This window comes from Podarcis melisellensis (assembly GCF_964234715.1).
Source record: "Podarcis melisellensis genome assembly, chromosome: 6".
NCBI classification, from domain to species: Eukaryota; Metazoa; Chordata; class Lepidosauria; order Squamata; family Lacertidae; genus Podarcis; species Podarcis melisellensis.
In genome coordinates this window covers 11,140,144-11,166,581 of record NC_138538.1, presented here as the reverse complement: position 1 = coordinate 11,166,581, position 26,438 = coordinate 11,140,144, and the positions used below count along the sequence as shown (strand labels likewise).

The window sequence follows — 26,438 nt, the reverse complement described above, 5'->3', positions numbered from 1 at the left end:
CAGTTTCTCTGGGAATGGTAGTAAAGTTCAAGAGCTTTCTTGAAAGGTCAAATACACCGTTATATAATTTCCTTGATGTTTCTTTGAGAACATCAAGCACACTGTCAGAAATGGCCTGACATCCAGCCACTGTCCTTTTATGGGGTTTTGTTTCCCATCTGAACTCTCTCGTCCTCTTTTTCCTTTCTCCCTTCAGCTCTCTCCCCCAACCTCCTCTTTATGTGAAGTTGCTGATCAGAGATCTGCCTTGCCCTTTCTCTCAAAAGAACATATTTCAGCATAAGTGGCCGCCATGACAACTTTGTCCTCGCAATAATTGTGGGAATTAGCTTAGGTTGAACCCTGCTGGATAAGTATATATAAGAAAAGTCTGCAGGATCAGGCCAAAGGCCAATCTAGTGCAAGATCCTGTTCTCATATGAGCCAACCAGATGCCCACGAAGAACCCAAAAGCTACATACTGAAACATGGAAGTTAGGCTGGCTCCAGATGTGATGATTAAAAGAGGGGTCTATCATTGAGAATGGCAGCCCAGTGCTGCATCCTCTCCCTTCCCTCTTCACATAAGAATGGCATGTTGGATCCAGGCCAATGGGCCATCTAGCATCCCGTTCTCACAGCGGCCAACCAGATGCCTGTGGGAAACCAGGGAACAGAACTTGAGCACAAGAGCCCTCTCCCCTTCTGCGGTTTCCAGCAACTGGTATATGGAGGCATTGTGGCCTCCAACTGTGGAGGTACAGCACAGCCATCATGGCTAGTAGCCATTGAGAGCCTCCATGAATTTCTCTTATCCTCTTCTACAGCCATCCAAATTGGAGGCCATGACTGCTCCCAGTGGATGCGCAGTGTGAAGAAGTGCCTTCTCTTATTTGTCCTGACACTTCCAATATCCAGCTTCATTGGTGGTCCATTTGTTTTGGTGTTATGAGAAAGGTCTCTCAAGGCCAGCATCCGCTTTCTCACAGTGGCCAGCCAGATACCTATGGGAAGTGTGCAACCAGGATCCGGGCGCAACAGCACCTCTTCCCACTTGTGATTCCCAGCAGCTGGTACTCAGTGTTACGTATTCAGTGGTCTGTGTTTGCCTGAACTTGAGTCTGGACTAAGGATTCTGAGCCCCTGTGTTCTGATTTGATACATGATATCCAATCACATAACATTTCAGGATTTCTGCCTCTGCCATTGGACCTTAAACTCTGAGTCATGATTCGCAGCTTGGAAGTTTAGATAGCCAATCACATTGGGAGTGGGAGCGGCCCAGGCCTTCAGAAATACATATAAGCAGTTGCTTTGCCCCTGTTGTCCAGTTCTGTTAGTTCTATAAAGGTTCTTGCTGTTATCACTGTGCCTTGCCTTGTGGGAATCCACCTACACTTCACTCAGAGTCATGTCACTATCTTTTTTGTGAACTGAAGTGTCCCAAACACAGACCTCCCAAGCGCCCCCCAAAAATGGAACATCACATTTTTTCACGTGAGATCTCAGCAGCCATTTTGGGTGCTGCGGCGTTCTAGCCCCCCCCCCCCCAGTTTTTGGGGTGGCTAGAACTCTGTGCAGGTCATGTGACATGAACGGAAGTGCATCCCAGAAGACACATGTCCCGGTTTCAGATCCAAAAATGTTGGACAGCATGCAAACAATGTAGCTTCTCCTCATAGGTGCTCTTCCTCCTGATCATTTTTGTTTGCCCTTCTAAGTGGTACACTAGCCACCTGAGAGAGCCACCAATTGGTTCAAGGTAACCTCTTAAGTGTTCTAGCTGAGAAGGGATTTGAACCCGGGTTTCCCAGCCTAATACTCTAACTTTATACCATACTTTCCAGACCTATGTCATAGCCCTCTTTGCCAATGAAAGCACACCCCAAATGTGTGCAGCTGCATTTTCTCTCAAGTGTCCCCCTTTTTCTTTTCTTTTTTACTTTCCCTCTATTCGCCACTCCTCTGTCAGCATATTTAGAGTGCAAGGTCCTCACAGCAGGTACCTATCTTGATTTTGTTGCTGTTGCTTACATTACCCTGATAAGCGCTGCGCACATCGAGGGCATAATAACAGTTTCAATAACCCCCGTCTTCTCTTTTTGTCTCCTTTTCCCCAGTGAAATTTAGCGGCTGCTCTGGGAGCAAAGGAATCCAATACGAAACCGACAACTTGGACTTCAAGGTGAGGACAGATGGGACTATCTACGCCACCCAACAGGTGCAAATCCCCTCGGAGCAGACAATATTTATGGTGACGGCATGGGACCACCAGGCCGTAGAAAGCTGGGAAACTATGGTCAGGTTACTGGTGGGAGAAAAATCACAACACAAGGGACACAAGGTAAAAATAACAATGATGGCAATTTAGAGAAGGGGAGGGGAGAATTGCCAATAAATTTGTTGGCTTTATGATGCCACAAGACTCTTTTTGTGGCACATTGTTTCAAGCTTTTGTGGGGGCAGCGGGTGGGGGGCTTATTATGGGAATTTCACCACCACCACCTTAATCTGGCCTTGGTGCAAGGTGTTAATATTTTGGTCTATAGCCCAGAAAGGCTTGGGGCACTGTGCTCAAAGGACCTTGTACATCATTATAGGCCTCCACAATCTCTAATGGTCAATTAAAATGTGCAGAAACAGTGCATGCTAATATCTTGGCTTGAATGTGGGAATCGTATATTTAAAAGGTCTCCATGTTAACAAGCAATATAGACTCTTTTCCCTAATGTGCTAACTCTCCATGACCTGCGGGGTGTTTAAAAATAAATAAATCCCAGAAGCAGATCCTTCACCTGCAGTCTGAAATGCTACAATCCAAGACAGACTGTATCATGTTTGAATCAACCAAGAATGTCTGTTTCTGGGCTAGCTAGGCTAGGGGGAAGTGTCTGGAGAGGAAGCAATTTTGCAATAGAATCAATGAATGTTGGAACAGCTTCCTGCCTCTTTTCTTCCACCAACACCCATGGCCCCTGCATTCATAGTAGACAGCAAACCAAGGGCTACAATGTTTGCTCAATTTCCCAACAGCCTCTGTGGCCAGGAATAAACTCAGGCTGGGTGAAGGAGGGTGCTATTGCTGTTTTTAGTCTTTGTTTAAGAACCCAGGGCCCTGGTTCCATCCCAAAATGGTACCTCTGTTGGCTGTTGGCCATCTAAACATTAGAAACAAGGCGGGCGGGAGACGTGAGCAATAAATAAATGAATCAGACCAGGCATGTTTTTCCAAACAGGCACAGCAACACGCAGTAGTGAGACCCTTGTGAATCATTTCGCGGCTGTGAATTCTATTCCCCTTGCGCAGGCTTTCAGGTTAATGTAGCTAAAGGGGGGAATTGACTTTTGAGCTAGGTTCTTCCTTATTCTTAAAAGGCCACTCGATCATCCTTTAGATTGAACTTTGGTGAACTGGGGAGAATTTCTCACCCACTTCCTGCCTCCACGTCCTCTTTTGTGGTGATGTATCGTCCCCTTTGGTTGAGATACAGCCTTCAGACAAATGGGTGGAAAGGGAAGCTTAATTCTCCTCTGCTCTTGGAGCTTCCGCCAAGCCCCTCTTTTTACATTGACTCTGACTCTGCCTGTGTTGCCGACATCAGAATATGTACCTGAGGCTCTTCAGCAGAGAATCCCACGGCAATAAATTTCCCTTCATTGACCCCATTCTTTGGCCCTGTAGCTTCACAGACGTGCCATTTGCTACTGAAGAAGTAATCCAGACTTCCAACCTGAAGATTTATTATCTAGAGATGGAGGACTGTCAGGTTGGAGGGACCGCTTTTGGAAAATTAGCTGCCAGCTCATCCTGACCTTTAGGGAAAGCAATGACTGCATAGGCTCTGGGACGGGGCGGGGGAGGGGGATTTTGTGAAGAAGGACTTAAGGCACAGGTTGTGTTTAGTTTGCGGAAGTGAAGACTTGAGTGGGGTGGGGGGGAGCAGGATGGCATAATACTCTAAAATATCTGAAGAGGGCAAAGACTTGTTTTCCGCTCACTCCAGAGACCAGGTCAGATATAGCAACTTTATGTTGTAGACTGTACACCAGTGTGGTGTAGTGGTTAAGAGCGGTAGACTCATAATCTGGTGAACCGGGTTCGCATCCTGCTCCTCCACATGAAGCTGCTGGGTGACCTTGGGCTAGTCACACTTCTTTGAAGTCTCTCAGCCTCATTCACCTCACAGAGTGTTTGTTGTGGGGGAGGAAGGGAAAGGAGATTGTTAGCCGCTTTGAAACTCCTTCGGGTAGTGATAAAGCGGGATATCAAATCCAAACTCCTCCTTCTCCTGTAGATTTTAGTTTAAACTGCTTAATGGTAAGAGATGTTCATCAGATTCCCGGTCACTCTACCACCCTAAAGGTCTTCAGTCAGAGACAGAACATTCACCTGTCAATCCTTTTCTGGAAGGTAGGTCTTGGACCAATGCCTTCAAGTTACAAGAAAAGAGATTCCCACTGAACATCATACCCATATATGCATACCCAAAGCTGCTTCAGGTCAGCTCAGGGCAGTGCAAGGCAAATCAGAACCCTGAACAGCTCCCAATAGGAACTGCTGGCTGAGCTTTTGGAGATGTTATCTGGAGTTTGGGAAGGCTTTCTTTTCCAGTGAGAGCCAGTGTGGTTAAGAGCGGTAGTCTCATAATCTGGGGAACCGGGTTCGTGTCTCCGCTTCTCCACATGCAGCTGCTGGGTGACCTTGGGCCAGTCACACTTCTTTGAAGTCTCTCAGCCCCAATCACCTAGAATCATAGAGTTGGAAGAGACCACAAGGGCCATCGAGTCCAACCCCCTGCCAAGCAGGAAATACCATCAGAGCACTCCTGACATATGGCTGTCAAGCCTCTGCTTAAAGACCTCCAAAGAAGGAGACTCCACCACACTCCTTGGCAGCAAATTCCACTGTCGAACAGCTCTTACTGTCAGGAAGTTCTTCCTAATGTTTAGGTGGAATCTTCTTTCTTGTAGTTCGGATCCATTGCTCCATGTGTGCTTCTCTGGAGCAACAGAAAACAACCTTTCTCCCTCCTCTATGTGACATCCTTTTATATATTTGAACATGGCTATCATATCACCCCTTAACCTCCTCTTCTCCAGGCTAAACATGCCCAGCTCCCTTAGCCTCACAGAGTGTTTGTTGTGGGGGAGGAAGGGAAAGGAGAATGTTAGCCGCTTTGAGACTCCTTAAAGGGAGTGAAAGGCGGGATATCAAATCCAAACTCTTCTTCTTCTTCTTCAGTGATCATGCCACCCTTGGTGAGTAGTCTGCAATTCTTGTGTGGCCAAGTAGCTAGAGGGGCGGCATCCCCTGGGTCTGAGGTTGATGGGGGAACAACATCCTCTGAGTGGGATAGTGAAGAAGGGAGTGAAGAAGGGATAATTTTTGTGCCTGTATAGCTCAGTTGATTAGAGCATGAAGAAGAAGAAGAGTTTGGATTTGATACCCCGCTTTATCACTACCCTAAGGAGTCTCAAAGCGACTGACAATCTCCTTTCCCTTCCTCCCCCACAACAAACACTCTGTGAGGTGAGTGAAGCTGAGATACTTCAGAAAAGTGTGACTGGCCCAAGGTCACCCAGCAGCTGCATGTGGAGGAGCGGGGAATCGAACCCAGTTCACCAGATCATGAGTCTACTGCTCTTAACCACTACACCACAGTGGCTGATAATGACAAGGTTGCAGGTTTGATCCCTGTATGAGACAGTGGCATATTCCTGAATTGCAGTGGTTTGGAGTAGATGAATTTCAGGGTCCCTTCCAACTCTACAATTCTATGATTCTATTGAAACTGAGTCCTTCCTAGAGCAACACTGTTTTCATGCTTTTTGCAATTGAGCCAGAGTGCCCTATACTCTGCAAATAGGAACACATTTTGTTTCAGTATTACAGATCACACTGTCGTCTCGAGTGAGCTACTTAAAATTTCTCCCCGGCGAAAAGAATACAAGCTGCAGTGCATTTCAACTTTAGCAAAATATTTGATTGGAAATTTGTAGAATATTAATACAAGCTGAACTCTGGTTCAAGACAGAGAGAACTCTGGCTTTTTAAAATTCACATCATTCTTTTCTTAAAAGCCTTATTAGTGTATAGTTGGAGGGTGAAAAAAACAGTGGAAAACAAGACTAATGACAAGGTCACAGACTGTATTATTGTGTGTCATCATAGTGGGAGGCTGAGCTTCTGCTTCATTTAAAGCTTCCTGCTTCGCTTTTATGAACAAAACAAGAGTTTTGTTTGCAAAAGAAATGAAACAGGTTCATGGGATTATTTGAAGGATATCAAACAGCACTGAAACTAAACATTATCAAGTCAAAATCCCAGTGCTTTTGAAGCACTGACCCTGACACGTCTGTTCAGGGAAATTGATCTGGTATGTTGTTTTTCAGAAATCCAATAGAATTAAAACAAACATGCACATACTTAGCAGCCACTGGAGGTTATGCACAGAGTTGTTGTTGTGTTGTTGTTGTTTTTTGAGGTAATTAAAATATGCTTTTTGTTACATGCTGGGTCTCCTCTCACATGTTTCTCTGAGGACAAGAGTAGACAAAGAATTCTTCATATGGTGAATCTACAGCTAGACTGTAGTTCTGCATGATGTAAGTGGGGGATTGGATGTCTTAATAGGCATGCAAATAGCACACACACACACACACACACACACACACACTTCATTAAGCAAAACCTTCTTCAATAATCAGAATATAGTAAGGATGTAACATAAGCCTGCTGGATCAGGCCCATCTAATCCAGCATCCACAGTGGCCAGCCAGCCTGCAAGCTGGGCATGAAAGCAACAGCACTCTTTGCCCACTTGCAACTTCCAGCAAGGATGATAATAAAATAGCAATTCTAGGTCTTCTCAGGGTTCAACTTCTGTCTAGTCAGTGGCCTTGATCCTCCAGCTCATTAATGCTAGTCCTAATCAGAGTAAACCTGCTGGAAATTAATGAACATGCTAAACTTAGGTTCATTAATCTCAATAGAACTTCTCTGACCTACAACCTACAGCACCTTGTTTGAGATTGAGCCCATGTTTTCCCAGTGCCAGTCGATTCCAGAGCTGCATGATCATAGTGGAGAACCTGTGGCCCCCTAGATGTGATTGGACGACAACTCCCATCACCCCTTATAAGTCATACTGGCTCAGAGTAATGGGGGGGGGCACAGGTTCTCTATCCTTGCCTTAGAGAAGGCATCGGCAAACTTGGCCCTCCAGATGTTTTGGGACTACAATTCCCATCATCCCTGACCACTGGTCCTGTTAGATAGGGATGATGGGAGTTGTAGTCCCAAAACATCTGGAGGGCCGAGCTTGCCTATGCCTGCCTTAGTGGCGTGCTCTACAATATCAAAGTGTCAATACTCAGAAAAGTGACCTGACCAGGGGACAATATCATTGGACAGCCTATATAATTTTTGTAAATCCAGAGATAACTGACCGTGCATGTGGTGTTATTTGCTTTGCTTCACATTGCCTAAAGGAGATGCAGTTGTTTATTAGTTGCCAAGTAACCTTTTCCACTTACAGAGATGGACCAAAACATGTTGGTGCTTAAGGCAGAAAATCCATATGGTGGTGGTGATAAATTGATGATAAGCTAAATAATTCACCATTTCTTGCTCTTTAATTGGACTCTGTCGTCTTGCCCAATGATAAGCTGGGTCCCGGTCACCCCCTTGAAACAAAGCGTAGTATTTTCATCCCTCTCCCCAGCAAACATTTCAGGATATGTTTAAGCAGAATGGCGGCAATATCTGTGGGGAGAAGCCTGGGCACAAGCAGCTCAGTAGGAACCCCTCTTAGCATTAATCCTGGCTCCCTGTGATGGGGTTTAGATCTGAACGTTGTCTGTCATTGAAAATTCCCTACAATGCCTGATGTAGCGACATTCCAAGACATTGTGGGGCACTTCAAATGGCAGCTGATGTAGGAGAAATCCCAGCTTCTTGAGGCTGTCTGTTCAATGGCAAAGTCTATGGCATTCCATGAACTAACAATATTTTTCATGCTAAACAAACCCATAAAGTAAGCTTTCTCTCTCTCCCCCCCCAGCTAATCCAAGTGGTGTTATGAAACTGTAAGAACTTTTCAGGGTGGTTTCCCCCCCCCCCCGTTTTCTCTTTTTGGTTGTTCACTCTTGCAAGAAACCTGATAGCAATTCAATTAGAAAATGCAAATGAGGTCACAGATTTACCACCAGAGTGCTGAATTACCGCCTTCCCCCCCTTCCCTGCCCGAAAGTGGAGTGATATTCTGGAATAACAGTAAATACTTAAGATAAAAGTTTTTTCACACTGTTCTCATCCAACTGGCTATTTTTACAGTTGAATGTGTTGATGGCGCCTGTGGGTATATTCTGCAAAAGGAAGAAATGGGGAAAGAGAGAAAACCTTGTTTATGAAATGAATAATTTGGCCTTCTAGCTCATGTCAGCATTTATGAAAGATACACTTGAATGAAATTGCATTCCCAGGGAAAAGGGGAAGCCTTTTTATTTCTCTCTTTTTGCTGGGCATGGCTTATAAGGGCTTTCCTTGTGGATAACTTAGGAAGCGTGTATTTGCTGGCTTAATGAAAGTCAGATGATCAAAACCACAAATACTAGATAGGTTGTTGAGGAGTTACATCTTTGTCATGCAATCACCATGTGTCCTATGCTGGGGAAGGGAACATCCAGGACAAGGATCAGATGTGGTCCAGCAGGGGTGCAAATTTGGCCCGTGAGACCCCACATCAGATGTGGGGCAGGTAAAAACATGGCTGATTGTGTAATCAGGAGTCTTAAAGGGTGCGTTGGCAAGGGAAGGTGGGCTTGGGCTCTTCTGCAGCTGATAGAGAGCTGATCCTTCAGTTCCCAATAGCTGGTTGACTGTTGAGTACTTGGGAACCACTGTGGAATCGAACGTCAACCCAAACACCCAAACAACCACTGTGTAATGGGTTTTGACAGGTGGGTGGGTCAGCTGATGTCATGATGCTACCATACAATTGATGGGTAGTTGTCCTACCCACCAATCAGAGTTTTCTCATGTAGATAAGCTTTTGCCCATGAAGCCAAAAATTCCTTTTGAAAGTCAATAATGAGTGAGACAACCTCACCAGGCCAAAGAGGGCACTATATGGTAGTATTAACACCTTTAATTGGGCCCAGTCGCTCATTGGTAGCCAGCAGAGTGCTTTCAGGTCTGTTGTCACATGGTCCCATCCTGCTATCCCACTTACCAACCTAGCAGCCACATTCTGCACTGGCTCCAGCCTCCAGCCTATCCTCAAGGGCTGCCCCATTTATAGCACAGTACAGTAATCCAGATGGGAGGTCATCAGAGCATAAACAACTGAGGCTCGGTTAAGACAGATATATACATCCATCTTGTTATCTGTGAGGTACTTTCTTGCACATCACCCAGGCAAGCCATACTCATAAATAGATCTGTTAGCACACAAATATGTTCACTTTGACAGAGCTCTCATTTGCTCAAGGTATAAGGCATTGAAGAGATAATATGCTAATCTTGTCAAGGTCCTGAAATGTATTAAAATCCCACCCCAAGGTGAAATTTGTTTGCTGCCTGTCTTTCATAAAACCGAGCCACCCATGCCCTAATAAATCACTTCTCTTGAACAAAAGAAAACAAACACAGAGACCCAGGTACGCCTGCTCATGATGTATGTTTCTTACCCTGCCTGATCGCAGCCCTTTGACCTCCAGTTTCCCTGTTTCTTATTTCCGCCTGCCAATGTCACATTATGCCGCATCAAAAAGTTGATGTAAACAAAAGCGCCAGAAAGAACACCAACACACAACATACACAATCACCGCTGTGATGATTCCTCATGGTTAAAATATGTGAGATTCTATATAAGCAAGTTCCCAGAGGCAGGAGTTTTAAGGGTAACCTTGAGAAGAGATTTATAGGAAGGAACACAACCTGAAACATTGTGGGGGGTTGTTGTTTTTAAAGCACTGAGCTGTAAAAGAGATCTGTTGAATCGGGCCTGGGGCCCACCTCGACCAGCATCCTGTTCTCACAAAGACCAACCAGAAACCCTTACGAAACCTGCAAGAAGGACCCAAGCATGAGAGCATTCTCATATCCTGTGGCTTCCATCAACTGGTATTCAGAAGCTTTACAATGGTGCATCTGGTTACGTACTTAATTCTTTCCGGAGGTCTGTTCTTAACCTGAAACTGTTCTTAACCTGAAGCACCACTTTAGCTAATGGGGCCTCCTGCTGCTCCTGCACCACCGCCACATGATTTCTGTTCTTACCCTGAAGCAAAGTTCTTAACCTGAGGTACTATTTCTGGGTTAGCGGAGTCTGTAAGCTGAAGCATATGTAACCCGAGGTACCACTGTACAGTGGTACCTCGCAAGACGAATGCCTCGCAAGACGAAAAACGCGCAAGTTTTCCGTTTTTTGAGTCATTCCGCAAGATGAATTTCCCTATGGGCTTGCTTTGCAAGACGAAATGTCTTGCGAGTTCTTGCGAGTTTGTTTCCTTTTTCTTAAAGCCGCTAAGCCGCTAATAGCCGCTAAGCCGCTAATAGGCGTGCTTCACAAGACGAAAAAACCGCAAGACGAAGAGACTCGCGGAACAGATTAATTTTGTCTTGCGAGGCACCACTGTACTGCCTCCAACCACAGAGGCAGAGCATAGCCATCATGGCCATGTTGGGATGCTTCCAATGAATCAGGGGCATTTGGCAGGCCCCCAGCTGGCTCCAGCCCACCGGCCGGTTGGCGGGCGATCTCCAGTCCTTGGATAAGCATATAACTGAGACTCAAGCTTCAGAAGCTGAGCACGCAAGCCAGCAGAGTAAAAAACTCTTCACAACAGAAGGGCAGATAGAGGCTGTGTGAAGCATATTTACAAGCAGTTTATTCAGACAAAGGGGGAAACATGTCTTCTCCCTTTCGTGTCCAAGCAAGCAGCATAAGCAAAAGCTATACACAAAATGGAAGTTCACAGCAAGCTGTGCTGGAGTGTAAACAGGCATGTGACACACAACAGCCTGTTCCTCTTAAGGTGGAACGGAATATCTTAACAGGCCAGTAGCCATTGGGAGCCTTACCTTCTCTGAATTTTTCACTTCTCAAGTTGGCCTCCATCACTGCCTCCTGTGGGAGCAAGTTCCATAGTTTATATCAATGGTAGAGCAATAGCCTTGCATGCAGAAGCTCCCAGGTTCAATCCTCATCATCCCCAGGTAGGACCAGGAGAGATTCCCTACCTGAAACCCTGGAGTCAGTTTACACAACAGTGGGCTAAATGAACCATTGGTCTGACTTAATATAATGCAACTTCCTCTGTTCCCTTCAGTCACATTTTCCTTCTTTTGTCGACTGGAGAGCATAGAACCAATGTCCATAGATGCTGTTTTTGGTTTGCATACAACCACTTTAGTTGTGCTAAGAATAGACCCTATTGAAATTAAGGAATATAACTAATTTAGGTCAATTAATTTGAATGGGTCTTGAACTTACTTGTTTGCACCTCTTTGATTGTACAGATCTCCTCCATCCTGCTCAAGGTGTGGTGCAACAGCCCAAAGAGTTGCTCCATAAAGAGGTCTTTCATCACTTCTAGAACATATTGAGGGCCTCTTCTGGCAGATGCTTGCTTAGCAGCGCTGCTGTGACACTGCTTTGGTAATGCTGGGTCAGTTGGGAGAAGCTGACAATGGGTGCCTCCAGACTGTCAATATTTTGCAGGAGGAATTCAAGCGCATACCAAAGCATTAGGTTTGCACAATGGAAATGAAAGCTCTCTGCCACCTGAGCACCAAGGAGAAAAACAACAACGCTTTTTGTGGTTTGGAAAATGGAAATGCTTTGAAAAATGTGGGATGAATGCATGATATAGGGAAGACTAATCCAAATGAATGTTCTTTGTCATAAACAAATCAGAACAAATGCTCAAGAACAACTGGACATAGGCCACGTTTGGGTCTGATGTTTAAAGCAGGATTATACCATTTTAGCAATCATGACTTCTCCCAAAGAATTATTGGAATTGTATTTTATCACTGGTGCTGAGAGTTATTAGGAGACTCCTGCTTGACTTATGGAGTGAAAATTGCTAGATGAATTGAATGTTAAACCACTCTGGGAATTGTAGCTCTGGGAGACAAACAGGGGTTACACCCTTAGCAAACTACAGTTCTCAATATTATTTGAAGGTAAATTAAATTGGGATAATAGTTATTTGAATGTATGTTGTGTATGTGGGCATAGTCTAACCACAAGCTTTATGCAATTAAATCAGGATGAATGCTCAATAAGCAAGTCATTTGGTGGATCTCCATTAGGTTATTTCTCATGGCAATAGCAACTCTTCCAGAATGTAAGACACTGACATAAAAAAACAAGCCCTATATCCCAGGCTCATCCCATCTGACATGAAGTTTCTGACAAACCCAAATGACACTGGAAAGATGCTTCCGCTTGTGCTACTGAGATCCTCCTCCCAAATAACTTTCAGGATATTGTATAAATGTTGCTTTCCATTTTGCACACTTTCTCTAGGTGTGCTTGGAGCAGATGCTCTTATTGCTCTCTGCCCCCTTCACCAGATGCCTTCCTGTTTCAGGTTAACTGACATGGGAGAAATCTAGTTTTAAGATGAAGCTTTGCAATTAGATGGTAAATATGAAGGTCTCTAAATTTCATCTTAGGAGACGTTTGACAATGTGTTTCATGACTGCCAACACAGCGAGCGACAACGTTAGGAACAAAAACAAAAAAAAGTGCAATTCTAGGGTTTGTTTTTTAAATTTAAGAAATACTTTTGACATTTGGAAACTTTTAAAACATGATTCAGACTGAGTCCTTTTTTGACATTGTCTTGACGGCTCATATCATTCACTTCATGCCCTGCTAACAGCAATCTAAGCTCAGAAGGATTGTAAAGTCCCCGGATATTACCAGGACATTCAACTATGGCAAATGGCCCAAAGAGAAAAGGCTATGTTTTAAACATGTTTTGTTATTTTAATCATGATTCTTAATTGTTCATTTCACTTGCATAACAGTACACGCCACTTGTCATGGCTGCAGACCAGGAATCCTTGGAGGCAGGGTCTTTCTTTTCTAATGGCAGTCCCAAGGAGGAGATGCCTCCTCTTTCTGGTCTGTCCTATATGCAGCAGCAGATACCAGAGACCACAGCTCTTCCCTTTAATCCCAAGGAGACAACTCTGCCCCCAGACTCTGATAGCAGAGGTCCACAGGTTCCTTTGAGGATCAGGGGAGCCTTGTGACGGTATCTCTCCGGACTGAAAACTCAGGCCCTAGTGGAAGCAAATTGCTGCAGAAGAAGATACCATTCCTTTAAATGCCCTGATGCAGAATTCGGGAAATGGGCCCTGAATTTCATAAATCCTAAGCCTAGGGTGTAAAAATCTGCCAGGTGCCCCAAGACACTGTTGAGGCAACTTGCATGTTCCTCCTCAGCTCTATGATCACCAACTGTGGTTCTCAAATGCATATCTAGAACCCTCTCCAAGGTTCTGATCTTACCATGTGCTTGGAACCCTTGCAATTTATGACCTCCTCTTGCTTGGCCATCACCTAGCCATGGTGGTAGACAACCTCATGGATTAGGATGCCACCTCTGGACTTCTGGGTGCCTATATTTTCACTTTCCATTCATCTTATGAAGTAAAACTCTTGCCTACGAGAGCCCATGCTACAACAAATTATCTAATCTCTAAGGTACTATTGAGTTGTTGTTTTTTTCTGCAACACAGCTAGACTTAGAACTGTATTTTTGGGTGTGATCCAGCCAAAGTTAAGCACCATTAAATCATATTACTTGCAATAAGAGAGATTTAACTATGTGCTCTATTCACTCACTTAAATTAATGGTACTTATGCATGCTTAATTTTGCTTTGATTGTGTGCTTTATGCTTACAGTACCCTTTCGAAGCTGCTTTAGATGGAGGCAGGTGGTTGATGTCTCTATCTCAGTAATGTCTTCCTTGATGGGCAGCCACAGCCTTCCAGAAGGGGAGGGGAAAGGTCTTCCCCACCCTTTGCTATCTGTAGTGCTATAACCAGAGATTACTGGAGTTGAATGGGGCTCAAGACATGCAATGTAGGTGGTTTCGCACTGAGCAGAAGAAATGAAAGCAATGCAGTGCAATAACATCTCTTTCAAAAACATTTAAAAAACAGTTATAAAGGAATGAATGAGAAAGTATTGCAGCCTTCAAGCAAATTACAGCAGAAGCCTAAGGAATAAACTAGAAGACCGTTCAACCTTGTAATAATAATAATAATAATAATAATAATAATAATAATAATATAAATAATAATAATAATAATATTTATCATCCCCCCAATCTGGCTGGGTTTCCCCAGCCACTCTGGGTGGCTTCCAACAGAATATTTAAAACACGATAAAATATTAAAGACTTTTCTAACATTAAAGACTTCTCTAAACAGGCCTGCCTTCAGATGTCTTCTAAAAGTCAGATAGTTGTTTATTTCCTTGACATCTGATGGGAGGGCGTTCCACAGGGTGGGTGTCGCTACCGAGAAGGACCTCTGCCTGGTTCCCTGTAACCTCACTTCTCGCAGTGAGGGAACTGCCAGAAGGCCCTCGGAGCTGGACCTCGAACCATCCGTAGTGCTGGTGCATTCTTCCGTTGAGGAGAGAAGCCATAGCCATAGCAGAAGAGCATATGCCTTTTATGAATGCACGTCTGCAGGAGAAATGATCACTGATGGAGGCAGTTGTGCGAGAGAAGAAGCCAAGAGGAAGCAGTCCTCAGACATGCTGATGGAGAGGGCCACATTATTACACCTGTCCATCTGATGCAGGTGGGGAGAGCACTGTTGCACTCAGGTTCTGCTTGTGGGGTTCCCATAGGCCACTTTGAGAACAATGTGCTGGACTCAATGGGCTGTTCAGCTCATCAAACTGGGCTGATCTTATGTTACTATCCCTACTTCTCATTGGATTTTGTATCTAATGCTGCTGTTTCACTGATGCTCCATAACCAGCAAACCCCTACTGCTAGATCATAGATCTTCAACCAGCAGGTTGGGACCCACCATTGGGTTGCGAGTTCACATCAGATGGGTCACAGCAAAGCTGTTGCTGCCATGCTGAATTCCTGTTTAGGCTGACCAAGTGTGTGTCCAGACTAAGACGCGTTAATCTGACGAGGCACTCATTTTAACAGCTCCTATGCGTGCCGCAATGTGGCAGGAGAAATGCACGAGCCTTTTTTTAATAAGATGCATATTTCTGCGAATTGCCATTTGAGGATTCATAATGTGCATTATTAGCACTATTACATATAAGACAAATGTGAAAACATGAATATGGCCTCCATGTTGCAGCCTGGGAGTCAGGTCTAGACCAGTGGAAGACCATTGTGCTAGATGAGCCCAACGTTATTACAGAACCTGAAACAAATTACGTACTTCTGGTCTCCAAACTCTTATTTGCAAAAGCGAATGTCCTCTAAGAGTAAAAAAACTGGCCACCTCTGACTTTCATAAACACCCCCTTATAGCACACCAGATTTGCAAAGTGCAATTGCACTGAACATTCTGCAAATCTCTTATCACCCGCCTTCTTCCCTTCCCTTTGTTCTTTCCCCTTTTTTTGGTCATTATGAGATGTCTGTGTTAGTCTCTCACTCAGTCTTTTCCCCGTCTGTCAACCAACGAATCCTGCGTGCTTGCCAAAATTGACAATTTTTCTTACTAATTGACTCTAATGCGAACTGTTCTATGCAGCCCTCCTGTTAACTGAAACCACCCCTCCCAGAAAGTAATGAATTTCTTGCTTAACTAGCTGATTAACAGAAAATAAAAAATAAAAACCACCCTGCAATTGTATACTGTTCTGTAAATGGAGAGGTAATTTTATCTAATGAGTTCCTAAGCAAACATAGCATTCTTGATTGTGTGCCGCCTGTTTTGATAAAGGTCGCAAATGTGCCACAGCCTCTGTTTGCCTTTGGAAGTGCCGATGATCAAACAGTTTGATCTGGCACTTCAAGCCGCCTGTTAGGATTGGTTCCTGTTTGCTTCCGAAATTAAGATACTTTTTTTTTTTTAGGAGCAAAGAGGTGATCTTGTCTACCTGTACATATATTCCTTCCCAATGCTGTTCATTATCTTTAAAGTAGAAGTCAGATGCCCAATTCCCATTTCTTTGTCAATTAGCAAACACATTTTATGCAAACACATTAATTTAATGCCCTTGCTGAAGCGCTGTGCTCAGGAGAGCATCTTGCAGCTAAAAATGCCAGTTTTTCGAAGCACTTTGACACAAATCGTTCATGAATAGCAATTTGTGTTTTGATGCTAATAGGACGCGATGCGAAGCTGCCTTTGATTAAATTCACCACGGAGCTTACAACTATTTGTAAATATGGCTGATAGGTAGCCATTATAGCTTTTCAACAGGGGGACGGGAACATGCTAGGAAATAGAGGGGATGACACCCTGACAAAGAGAACAGCTTAACATCAATAGGCAGAAGCAAATCAAGGTCTGAAATAAAGAGGATCATTGGACATGGTAGTTTCGTCTACTGTTGCTGCAGATTTTCAGGGTTGCTGATGCTTCAGTTCTGGCAAATTCGGCAGTGACCTAAATGCAAACACAGTAATTATTTAAGCAAACAAGTGTGTGTGTGTGTGTGTGTGTGTGTGTGTGTGTGTGTATTCTGCTTTCGGTCCACAAACCTTTCATTTCTTCTGCATGACAATGCCAAATGAAATCTCACCCTATTTGCTAAAAAAAGATATAAACATACATACATAAGATAAAAAGAATCTTGTTTGTTACCTTTACAGTTGCCAATGGCAGCTGAATGTCTTGTACATGTAGAATAGAATTCATACATCACTCTGTTTCTCCACTAGCATTATTATTATTTTTTAAAAATAGCTAGCAAGCAAAGGTGATTTTTGTTGTTGTCAGACTAAGTTAAATTGAATTCTTCATATTTCTTCTCTCTGCACGGTTTGTGGATGTGCTCCTGAGTAGTTACCCTGGAGTATCTACAAACAGGAAACTTTTCTAAAACAGCAAATTCAGTACCTTCTCAGCCATTGTCTGAAGTATGGCAGGAAACTGAGTTCCTCTGTAATGAAGGAGTCCGTTCTGGTTTAGAAATGAATCCAGCACTGGCAGTTTGGAGATGGGAATGTGTACATGCCCTGTCCTGAACACCACCATGAACTTGGTGCAGGGTCTGGTGACCTCAGTTTTGTGGACTGAATATGACTCTCTTGGTCTGGCCCAAAAGATGCTAACCCAGACCCCTTTTCCTCAACCCATAGTCCTCGCCAGTCCTGCTCTGCAGCCTCCTTGAGCACATTTTGGTATGCTTGGGATGTGTTCTTGAACTGTGATAATGTCTCTTGTGACTCCCTTATTAGAACTGCTCCACTGACTACCAGTTTGTTTCCTGGCATAATTCAAAGTGCTGGTTATGACCTATAAAGCTGTACATGGCTTAAGTCAAAGCTATCTGAAAGACCATATTGCGTGTCAAGTCCCTGCACCGCCCCTCCCCCTCTTTTATGTTGAATAATAACACGTGGATACCATATTTAGGTTAATGGGCAAAATTCAGGCTACAACTTTTATTAGTTACAGAATGTGAGCAGCATTGGCTTAGGCATTGGAATTGAACCGGCTATATCTGACTCCTGCCTGCCTGCAGGAAATCCCAGAAGGGTTAACCACCAGTAGGGAGAGCCCTGCTGATGCACATCTAGGATCTCCCCCAGGGTCACCAATAGGGGTCATGCCATGGCCCTAGCCCCCATCTGGGTTTCGGACAGAGACCATGCCCCTCCGATTCCTTTAACAGAATACCCTTTAATATGGAGGGGCAGGTTGTGGCCACACCACCCCTCCCCCAAACAAGGTTTGCCTAACTGCCAAACCTTACAAAGTTGTGACGATTGCTATGAGGTAGGTGGAAAACCAAATGTCCAGTGCCAATGTGCCAGGTGGAAATAATTCCTACCAGGCCCCTTCAACAGGTGACCAACTGAGGTCCATAGCAAGGCTAATATGATGAATGCATGAAAAGCGGGTGGGAGGGCAGGAGATCCACAGAACAAGATGGAGATCCCCCTTGCCGCACTGTGGTTTAAAAGGAGTAAGCCACACCCCCGGCCAACCGGATTGGCTGGCCGGGGGCCATGAGGCGGGGCTTCCCCAGCGCCTGCTGTGTGTGGAGGCCACGTGATCTGACCGCAACACCATCCCACTCGGGAGTGGAATGGCTTTCCTTCATACAAACGTGCATGGATTTTGACATCTTCAGAGGAAGTCTTTTTCTCAGTCCCGTCACCCTCACAGTCACACTGGATGGAGATGCAGGAGAGGGCCTTCCTAGTGGTTGCTCCCAGACTTTGAAACTCTCTCCCTGGAGAAGCTAGAGTGGCTCCCTCTTTTTTGTCCTTCCACCAGCAAGTGAAGAACGTCTTGTTCCAACAGGCTTTTGGGAACTGACTGCTTTTCATGAAAGGGCCGGTGCTGTACTTTTTTATTGTAACTATTTGTATGTTTTAAGCAGATTTCATATATGTATATAGTTTTGTTTCTATCAATGTTTACATGATTTTTTAAAAAATATTGTTTTTTCTATGCTTTTAGTAACTCTTGTCTTTATCTGTAAGCTGCCGTTAATCCCATGACACACACCCCCACACACCAATAGGGAGTGCCCTGTGCTGCCCAGGAATATGTGAAATAAATAATAATAAAAATAATGGATAGTGCAGTTGTTGAGTTTGGACCCATCACACCAAAAATCAGGTGAAGTCATGCCAGAGTCATGTTTTGATCTGCCGTCTTGATTCAAAATGGCACCCAGCATGCAAACATCAGTGAAGGTGATCTCCCCCCACCGAGAGAACCTTCATGCAGAGTTTGGTGACAATATCTCAACAGGTCACCAAACATATGCTAAACAAAATGGCCAAAGAGAGGTAAAAGGTATGTTTTGGTCTACCATCTCCCATTTTGAATCAAAATGGCACCCAACATCCAAACATCTATGAGCCCTCATGCCAAATTTGGCAACTGTGTCTTGAGAGGCATCCAAACCTTTGCCAAAAATGTCACACCAAAGTCACTGCTGAGTCTGCCATCTTGATTCAAAATGGCGGTCAGCATCCAAACATTGACAGTGACCTGTGCCCCCAGCTCAGCAACACCTTCTGCCAAGTTTGGTGATGATATCTCGAATGGCGGCCAAACCCATGGAGAACAGATGGACAACCCGCTTTCCAAAACATAATTGTGTGTACATATGTCTGTTGCCCTGGTGTTTGGAATGCCCTCCACATTAATGCTTTCCTGGCCTCTACTTTGACGTCTTTTGTTGCCAAGCAAAGACTTTGTATGTTACACAGCTCTCATACAATTTTAATTGTTGTTTTATAGTTTGACTGTTCTTTTTTTTATTGGCGGATGTTGCTGAGGTGGAAGTTCCCCCCTTGTGTTCTTTATTCCTTCAGTTGTTAGGTTTGTTGATGGTTTTTTCTGCTTTTAATTGAAAGCTGCCATGAAACCATATTGCTGAAAGGTTGCTAACAAATGTGACAAATAAACACGCATGAAGAGGAACTGAAAAGAGTAAAGCTTAATGGCAGCGAAACAAAAATGTCAGGAATAACATGGTGGGTTTTTGGGAGGGTATTTATTTTTATTTTATTTTATTTTATTAAAAAAAAAACCCTTCCTCCATTCCTAATTTCTTCATGGAGTCAAATCAGTGCATCGCCATGCAGAACATATAATATTTCCTTTATGGAGCTAATAACTATAAAATTAATAGCCTTCAAGGGATGCATTAGGACACCCCATAACTTAGGTTCACAATGGTGGCTTATTCTGTCCCCTGAAAAAAGCTACAGGAATCCAAAAGGCGCCGTTAAGCTGGTACACAAAATCTGATCTTGTATTATGTAAATGGACTGGTGGTCCACGCTTGGCTGGGTAATAATGTCCAGATGTCTCTCTAGCCAGGGGCTGACTAATAACAAAAGCAGGTTGGCTGGAAGGGGAGAACTGCCAGCTGGCTGGACTGGTTACTGCTAACTGTAGCGTAAGGTGAAAGCTGGTATTGTTTCACACTCACTGGTTCTGCTCTCAGGCAAATGAGGAGGCAGTGGCTTTTGGAGTCTTTCTGCATTGCTCTCCGAGGTAGTGGCAACTGTTAACTAGATCACTTTAGCCTTTATCTCGGAGAAAAATGCAGTTCTGTCCTAGCCTCTGTCTGCCAATGCCGAGGTCCGTAGACAAGGGGTCATCAAGCCTGTGATTGTGCACCTGCGATGTCAAGGCAGGTGTTGGCCAGGAAGCAGTTGAGGACCAGAGGCACAGAGATGTGAAGCTAGGGATTTAAATGAATCCTGTAGCCCAGGGACTTGTTCTACTGAAGTTGATTTGGATAAAAGAGCAGGAAGGATTGCCCAAAAAGTTTCCCAGAGAGCCAGGTATTCCCAGTGAGGACATGTCAAAATTGTGTGGTTCCATACAGGCATATGCACCATTTTTCAAACCTAGGATGTGCTTCACCGTGGGATTTGTAGTGCTCACAGTGCAGACCCACTTGTATTTTGTGGTGTGTGCATCCTGCTGTGAAATGTATATGTATGGATGTCTGAGCAATCTTTGCAAATTCTGGTACATGTTGATCTGAACCACACCTTGCATAGGACATAATGGTGGGCATGCTGTCACCTAAGGGCACCAGGTTGGTGACCCCTGACTTGGGCCACATCCAAATATTATGGATTTGCATGGGCTTCTGGAGGCCCCCCCCCTCTCTCTCTCTATATATATATATGGTCCAGATCATGGAGAAGCATCATCTAGTCCACCCCAGGTTTATTACAACTGTTGGATCCTGTAGAAAAAGAAAAAGGAAATCTCTATGCATGCGTATAATGCTCCCTTTTCTTCTGTTACTTTCATAGCTTGTTCTTTTTACAGAAAAGTGAATGGATCTGGCACTCAGCCCCACCACCAGTTTTGTTCACACAGTTTACTTAGCTTTTGAACACCAGAGAACATGCATAACTTATTTAAACACCATGGGAGAAATTAATGCTATGAGAACACATTGTCAACAAATGAAGATGAAAGAGAGTTATTGTTTTGGTTTGACATGAAGATATTGGGGGTGGAGACAAGGAGGCTTTGTTGAAAGGGAAGGTTTGTGATTCATGTTCGTTCTCATGTAGTCTCTGTACTTTTTGTATTATTATTTTTTACACTGGATAAATGCACCAGAGCACAAGCTTGGATTGGTTCCCTGACACTGCAATCCTATGGAGAGCATTCCAGCAAACATGGTTCCCTTCAGAACTCCCTTTCTGACATTGGAGACAGTGCTGTGGATTTCCTCACCTCAGCACCACAGAAACATAAAATACTTTGGCTCAACTGACACCGGAGCTTCAATGTCTGTAGGGCCAGATAGTGGTGTCAATGACAGTTTGTGTGGGGATGTTTAGGATAATAGGTAAGGAAATATTTGTTAAGTATTATCCTTCCTTCACTCACACTAGTGAGTGAAGTAGCAGAGCAAATCCCCTCTATTCACAGAAGCTGGTTGATTAGATTCGTTTGAATCTTTACAAAATGACTAATCCAATCTGGCTTCCTCATATGGATTATTCCTGGTGTCCCCTTTTCTCCCTCTTAAAAATACAATAAAGACTCACGAGTCTGTCTTTAAAAGTATAACAATCAGTTGACTCACAAGTTGTTCACAGAACACATCCTAGAAGGCAGGCTTTACAACACGTTGTGTGTTACAAACACAAAATGTGGCTTACGTGCTTTGGGAAGATGGGCCCAAGTGCTGCTGGCTGAGAGCCAGCAGACAGCAAAATTGTTGTTTAATCGTTTAGTCATGTCCGACTCTTCATGACCCCATGGACCAGAGCACATCAGGCACTTCTGTCTTCCACTGCCTCCCGCAGTTTGGTCAAACTCCTGCTGGTAGCTTCGAGAACACTGTCCTACCATCTCGTCCTCTGTCGTCCCCTTCTCCTTGTGCTCTCCATCTTTTGCAACACGAGCGTCTTTTCCAGGGAGTCTTCTCTTCTCATGAGGTGGCCAAAGTATTGGAGCCTCAGCTTCAGGATCTGTCCTTCCAGTGAGCACTCAGGGCTGATTTCCTTAAGAATGGATAGGTTTGATCTTCTTGCAGTCCATGGGACTCTCAAGAGTCTCCTCCAGCACCATAATTCAAAAGCATCAATTCTTTGGCGATCAGCCTTCTTTATGGTCCAGCTTTCACTTCCATACATCACTATTGGGAAAACCATAGCTTTTACTATACGGACCTTTGTTGGCAAGGTGATGTCTCTACTTTTTAAACAAAAAAAGTAGACAGCAAAATGGATGAGTCTTAACTGAGAGTTGAATCGAATTGAGACAAAACGGCTGCGTGACTCTGCTTTTATGGAGTCTCACTCATCTGCTGAATCACTTACAGCAGGAACAGGAAGTTACACACACCCCGTCTCCGTCCACTCTAGAAAGTGAAGCATGTTGTAATTGACTGTACTGATGTAACACACCCCACAGTTAGTGTCACGCTGGTGAAGGATTCGGAAACAGCTTGGATCCCAAAATCATGTCCCTAAAGAGTTAGAGCTACCTAGAAGCTGATGACAGAAATTTTAAAAATTAGAGGCAGTGATATGCCATTTGACTCACTGGTTATCTTACTAGGATTTTTAAAGGGCACAGTGCTACCTGAGAATGCGGAAATGGTCACTCATATTTTGACTGCAGCACAATTGACCATTCTTTTAAAAAAGGGACGAAGACAACCCCACCACTGGTTTTTGAAACTGAACTCACACATCTGGAAGAGCTAAACAGAGGAGAGACTCCAACATAATAATTCATTGATAAATGGAGTCTTTCATTCAAACCCAGAATGTATTGAATGAAAGTGATGCAGCTCAACCTTAGTCTCTTTTGGGATGGATCTGAGCTGCATGCCATTTGGGGAGATTTGATCTATGTTATCTATAATTAAATATGTCACTGTGGTTTGGCATACACTGCTCATATTCTATTTTATTTTTTTCATTATCAGTAATGCTTAGGTAGGGCGAATTATGTTGGTGATGCGCTGGTGCAATTGCTATTTTGCATGTTTCGTAATTCGGAAACCATGGAAAGAAAAAGGAAAGGAAAAAACCCTGTGAAATGCAATACAATTGCTTTTCATCCATAGAGCATATGATGCTATCATGGATGCTGTAGTATATAGAGCCTGCATAGAAGATATTAACATATCAAGGACTTTGTAATCCCCTCTGACCCTATGGTGCTGCTCCCAATAACTGTATTCAACTTTAAACATCTGCAGACGGGTATGTATGTGTATAATGTATGCAGTCTGCGTGCTTTGAATCCTTGCATGAAAGTCACTGCCTGGATCTTCCTTGACTTTTCCACCTGCTCTGCAATGCCTTTCATTTCCTCTATGATACCCTAGCCTCTACTGCAGGGATGAGGAATCTGTAACCCTCCAGATATTGTTCAGCTGCACCTCCCATCCGTCCTGAGCAACGTGAGCAGGGATGCTGGGAGTTGTATCCATGAGGGTCCCCATCTCTGTTGTACTGACTTCTGCAGCATATGTGTTAACAAGCTCACCATAAGTATTATTTACTAAAAAATAAATAAATGTTTAATGGGATGTTTAATCTGGCAAAAGAGATGGTATCTGTGAAATACGCAAGGGACACTTGGCAGATGTATAATCTGTAACTTTAAAAAATGAAACAAAATACCTTGATACCTACAACATACCCCTAATTACAGTTCCGAGCACAATTCAAAGTGTTGGTGCTGACCTTTAAAGCCCTAAACGGCCTCGGTCCAGTATATCTGAAGGAGCGTCTCCTCCCCCACCGTTCTGCCCGGACACTGAGGTCCAGCTCCGAGGGCCTTCTGGCGGTTCCCTCACTGCGAGAGGCCAAGTTACAGGGAACCAGGCAGAGGGCCTTCTCGGTAGTGGCACCCGCCCTGTGGAACGCCCTCCCATCAGATGTCAAAGCGATAAACATCTACCTGACATTCAGAAGACATCTACCTGACATTCAGAAGTTTTTAATATGTGACATTTTAGTGTATCTTTCATCTTTGTTGGAAGCCGCCCAGAGTGGCTGGGGAGACCCAGCCAGATGGGCGGGGTACAAATAATAAATTATTATTATTATTATTATTATTATTATTATTATTATTATTATTATTATTATTACTAAGAGGCAAATCAAGGATAGGGATTGAAAATAGAGGCTGCCCCTGGTAAATGGGAGAATTTCAGCTTATTCAGAAGCACAGTTGCTTGAAGGTGGGATATGGTCATCTCATGCACCTGGACCAGGTGGGAAGCAGAGAGACACTTGTATTTACCCACTTCCAGTGCAAACTGTGGGGTTGATATTGCCTAGTGTGATGAGAAATCTTGCAAGCAGCACATCCCAACGTCCTTTGGGCTTGGAAAGAGCATAGTTGAAGGAAATTTCCCTTTGGGTCCTGTGGTGCGTTTCCAGCCCAATATATCTCAGCAATGAGAAACATCTGATCAATACATATAAGTAAGCCAGCTCCCCTTGCAAGGAAATTATTTAGTTCTATTTATTTCATTTTTAGAAAAAAGCACAATAGGCTTCTAGCATCCCACTAAGTTCTCCCCTCCCTACTTGGAGCTGAAAACTGGAAGCATGATGGAAAACAGTGTGATATCACACTCTTTGTATGGTGATGGAGAGGACCAAGCCAGTGGGCGAGGAGGGGAGACCCTTTTGAAAATGTCCAAATTGGCCCCTTAGCTTCAGTGCACACAGCCAACCTCAAAGTCTGGTTGGCAATCTATGCTAATGTCAGAAAACCTCATTACAAGTGACAAAGAGTTATGTTCCACTCACTAGCCATCAAATATTTCTGAAAGAATGAAAGGACCAGGATGGTCTTGCTGAGCCGATACTAATTATTTCTGCATCCAGAGGGCTTTGGGAGTCATGTTAATTCTCAAGTCTCTCTTTAGCCCACATACATTCCCTGGTGTAAACTTGCCAGAGCACAAATTATTTTACCGTCCCTTCGTAATTTGTCTCTCACTCTTGCATGCCAATTATCAAAACTGACCTAAGCTTCTGCTCTCTCAAGATCCCCCAGCTGGGAATTGCAAACTGATTTTTAAAAGGGGTCCGTTCCATGGAGCAAATGTGGATTGTGTTTAGGTCTCGTGTATGCATAAATGCATGTCAAGCTCCTGGGTGCCCTTTTACATTTCCTGGTGCCACTTATTAATGAGTATATTCAAGAAGAGGATTAAGCACGGGTGCTAGAAAAGCTCAAAATGTAAGAGGAAGGAGATAAGCACAGACAAGCAAGACTTTGTACTCTTAAGATTTGGAAAGCATTTAGCACCTGTGTTGTAAATCTGTTGCCATATTACTAGGAGGGCAGTGGTAGGAAACTGCCTGATACCAATTCAGACTTAACTGCCCATCAAACCCAACATTGTTAGTCCTGACTTAGACTCCTCAAACTCTCAGACAGGTCTTTCACATCATCTGCTACATCAGACATGAGAAACACGCCCCTCCATGTGTAACTCCAATCATCCCTGACCACTGTCCATTCTGTTTGGAAGAGATGGGAGCTGGAATCTGATAACAGCCAGGGACCGCAGTTTCCCCATCCCTGTGCTATGTAATAGTTTTACCTGGAGATATCAGGTAGTGAACCTGGAACCTTCTGCCAGTACGACACATGCTTGATTTTTTAGCCTGTAGTTCTTCCCCTTACAGAAGTTGTGGTCTGATAACTAGCACATTTGGTTTATAAATATGAGATTTGTATTGAAAGTACAGCTGTAACACCCCTGGGTGATATTCAACAAATGATTTTCACTTGGACTCAATCCTTATATTTGATGTGGGAACCATGATAACATCCTTTCATAGAATCATAGAATTGTGGAGTTGGGAGGGACCCTCAGGATCATCTAGTCCAACCCCCTTCAATGTAGAAATATGCAGCTGTCCCATACGGGGATCGAATCTGCAACCTTGGCATTATCAGCACCAAGAAACAGCTCAGGGCAAGCTCAGAAATGGAGGAATGATTCTGATTTGGTTTCCCGGGGCTTCAGAGCCAATGCCCCTCTTCCCCATCCCAGTTCTCAAGTGAGCTTGAAGCCTTGATTCTCCTTAAAGAAAGAAGCCCAGTTAAGCCATATGGGTTGTATGGCCACAGGTTTTTGCTTAAATCAGGATTGCAAATGCAAAATCACACAGTCTAGAAGAAAACACGAACACTATCTAAATCTGCATTTTGTTTCCCCCAAACATAAACTGAGAAGGGCATGACTGGGTAGTGGAGAGATTTTGAGTTCATGGGGGAGAGGGGGAAAT

At 43.9% G+C, this 26,438-nt stretch overlaps 1 protein-coding gene across 8 annotated transcripts in view; it reads left to right on the top strand.

Annotated features, from left to right (window-relative positions):
* Positions 1-26,438, top strand: part of CDH4 (cadherin 4) — a 794,671-nt gene that overhangs the window by 474,861 nt on the left and 293,372 nt on the right. For 4 of the 8 annotated variants that reach the window (XM_081916745.1, XM_081916744.1, XM_081916751.1 and 1 more), the window contains one exon: positions 2,100-2,323. In XM_081916745.1, coding sequence (XP_081772871.1) covers positions 2,100-2,323 — 224 coding nt within the window. The remainder of the gene's footprint in view (positions 1-2,099; positions 2,324-26,438) is intronic. The other 4 variants (XM_081916750.1, XM_081916749.1, XM_081916748.1 and 1 more) reach the window with 2 other exon arrangements.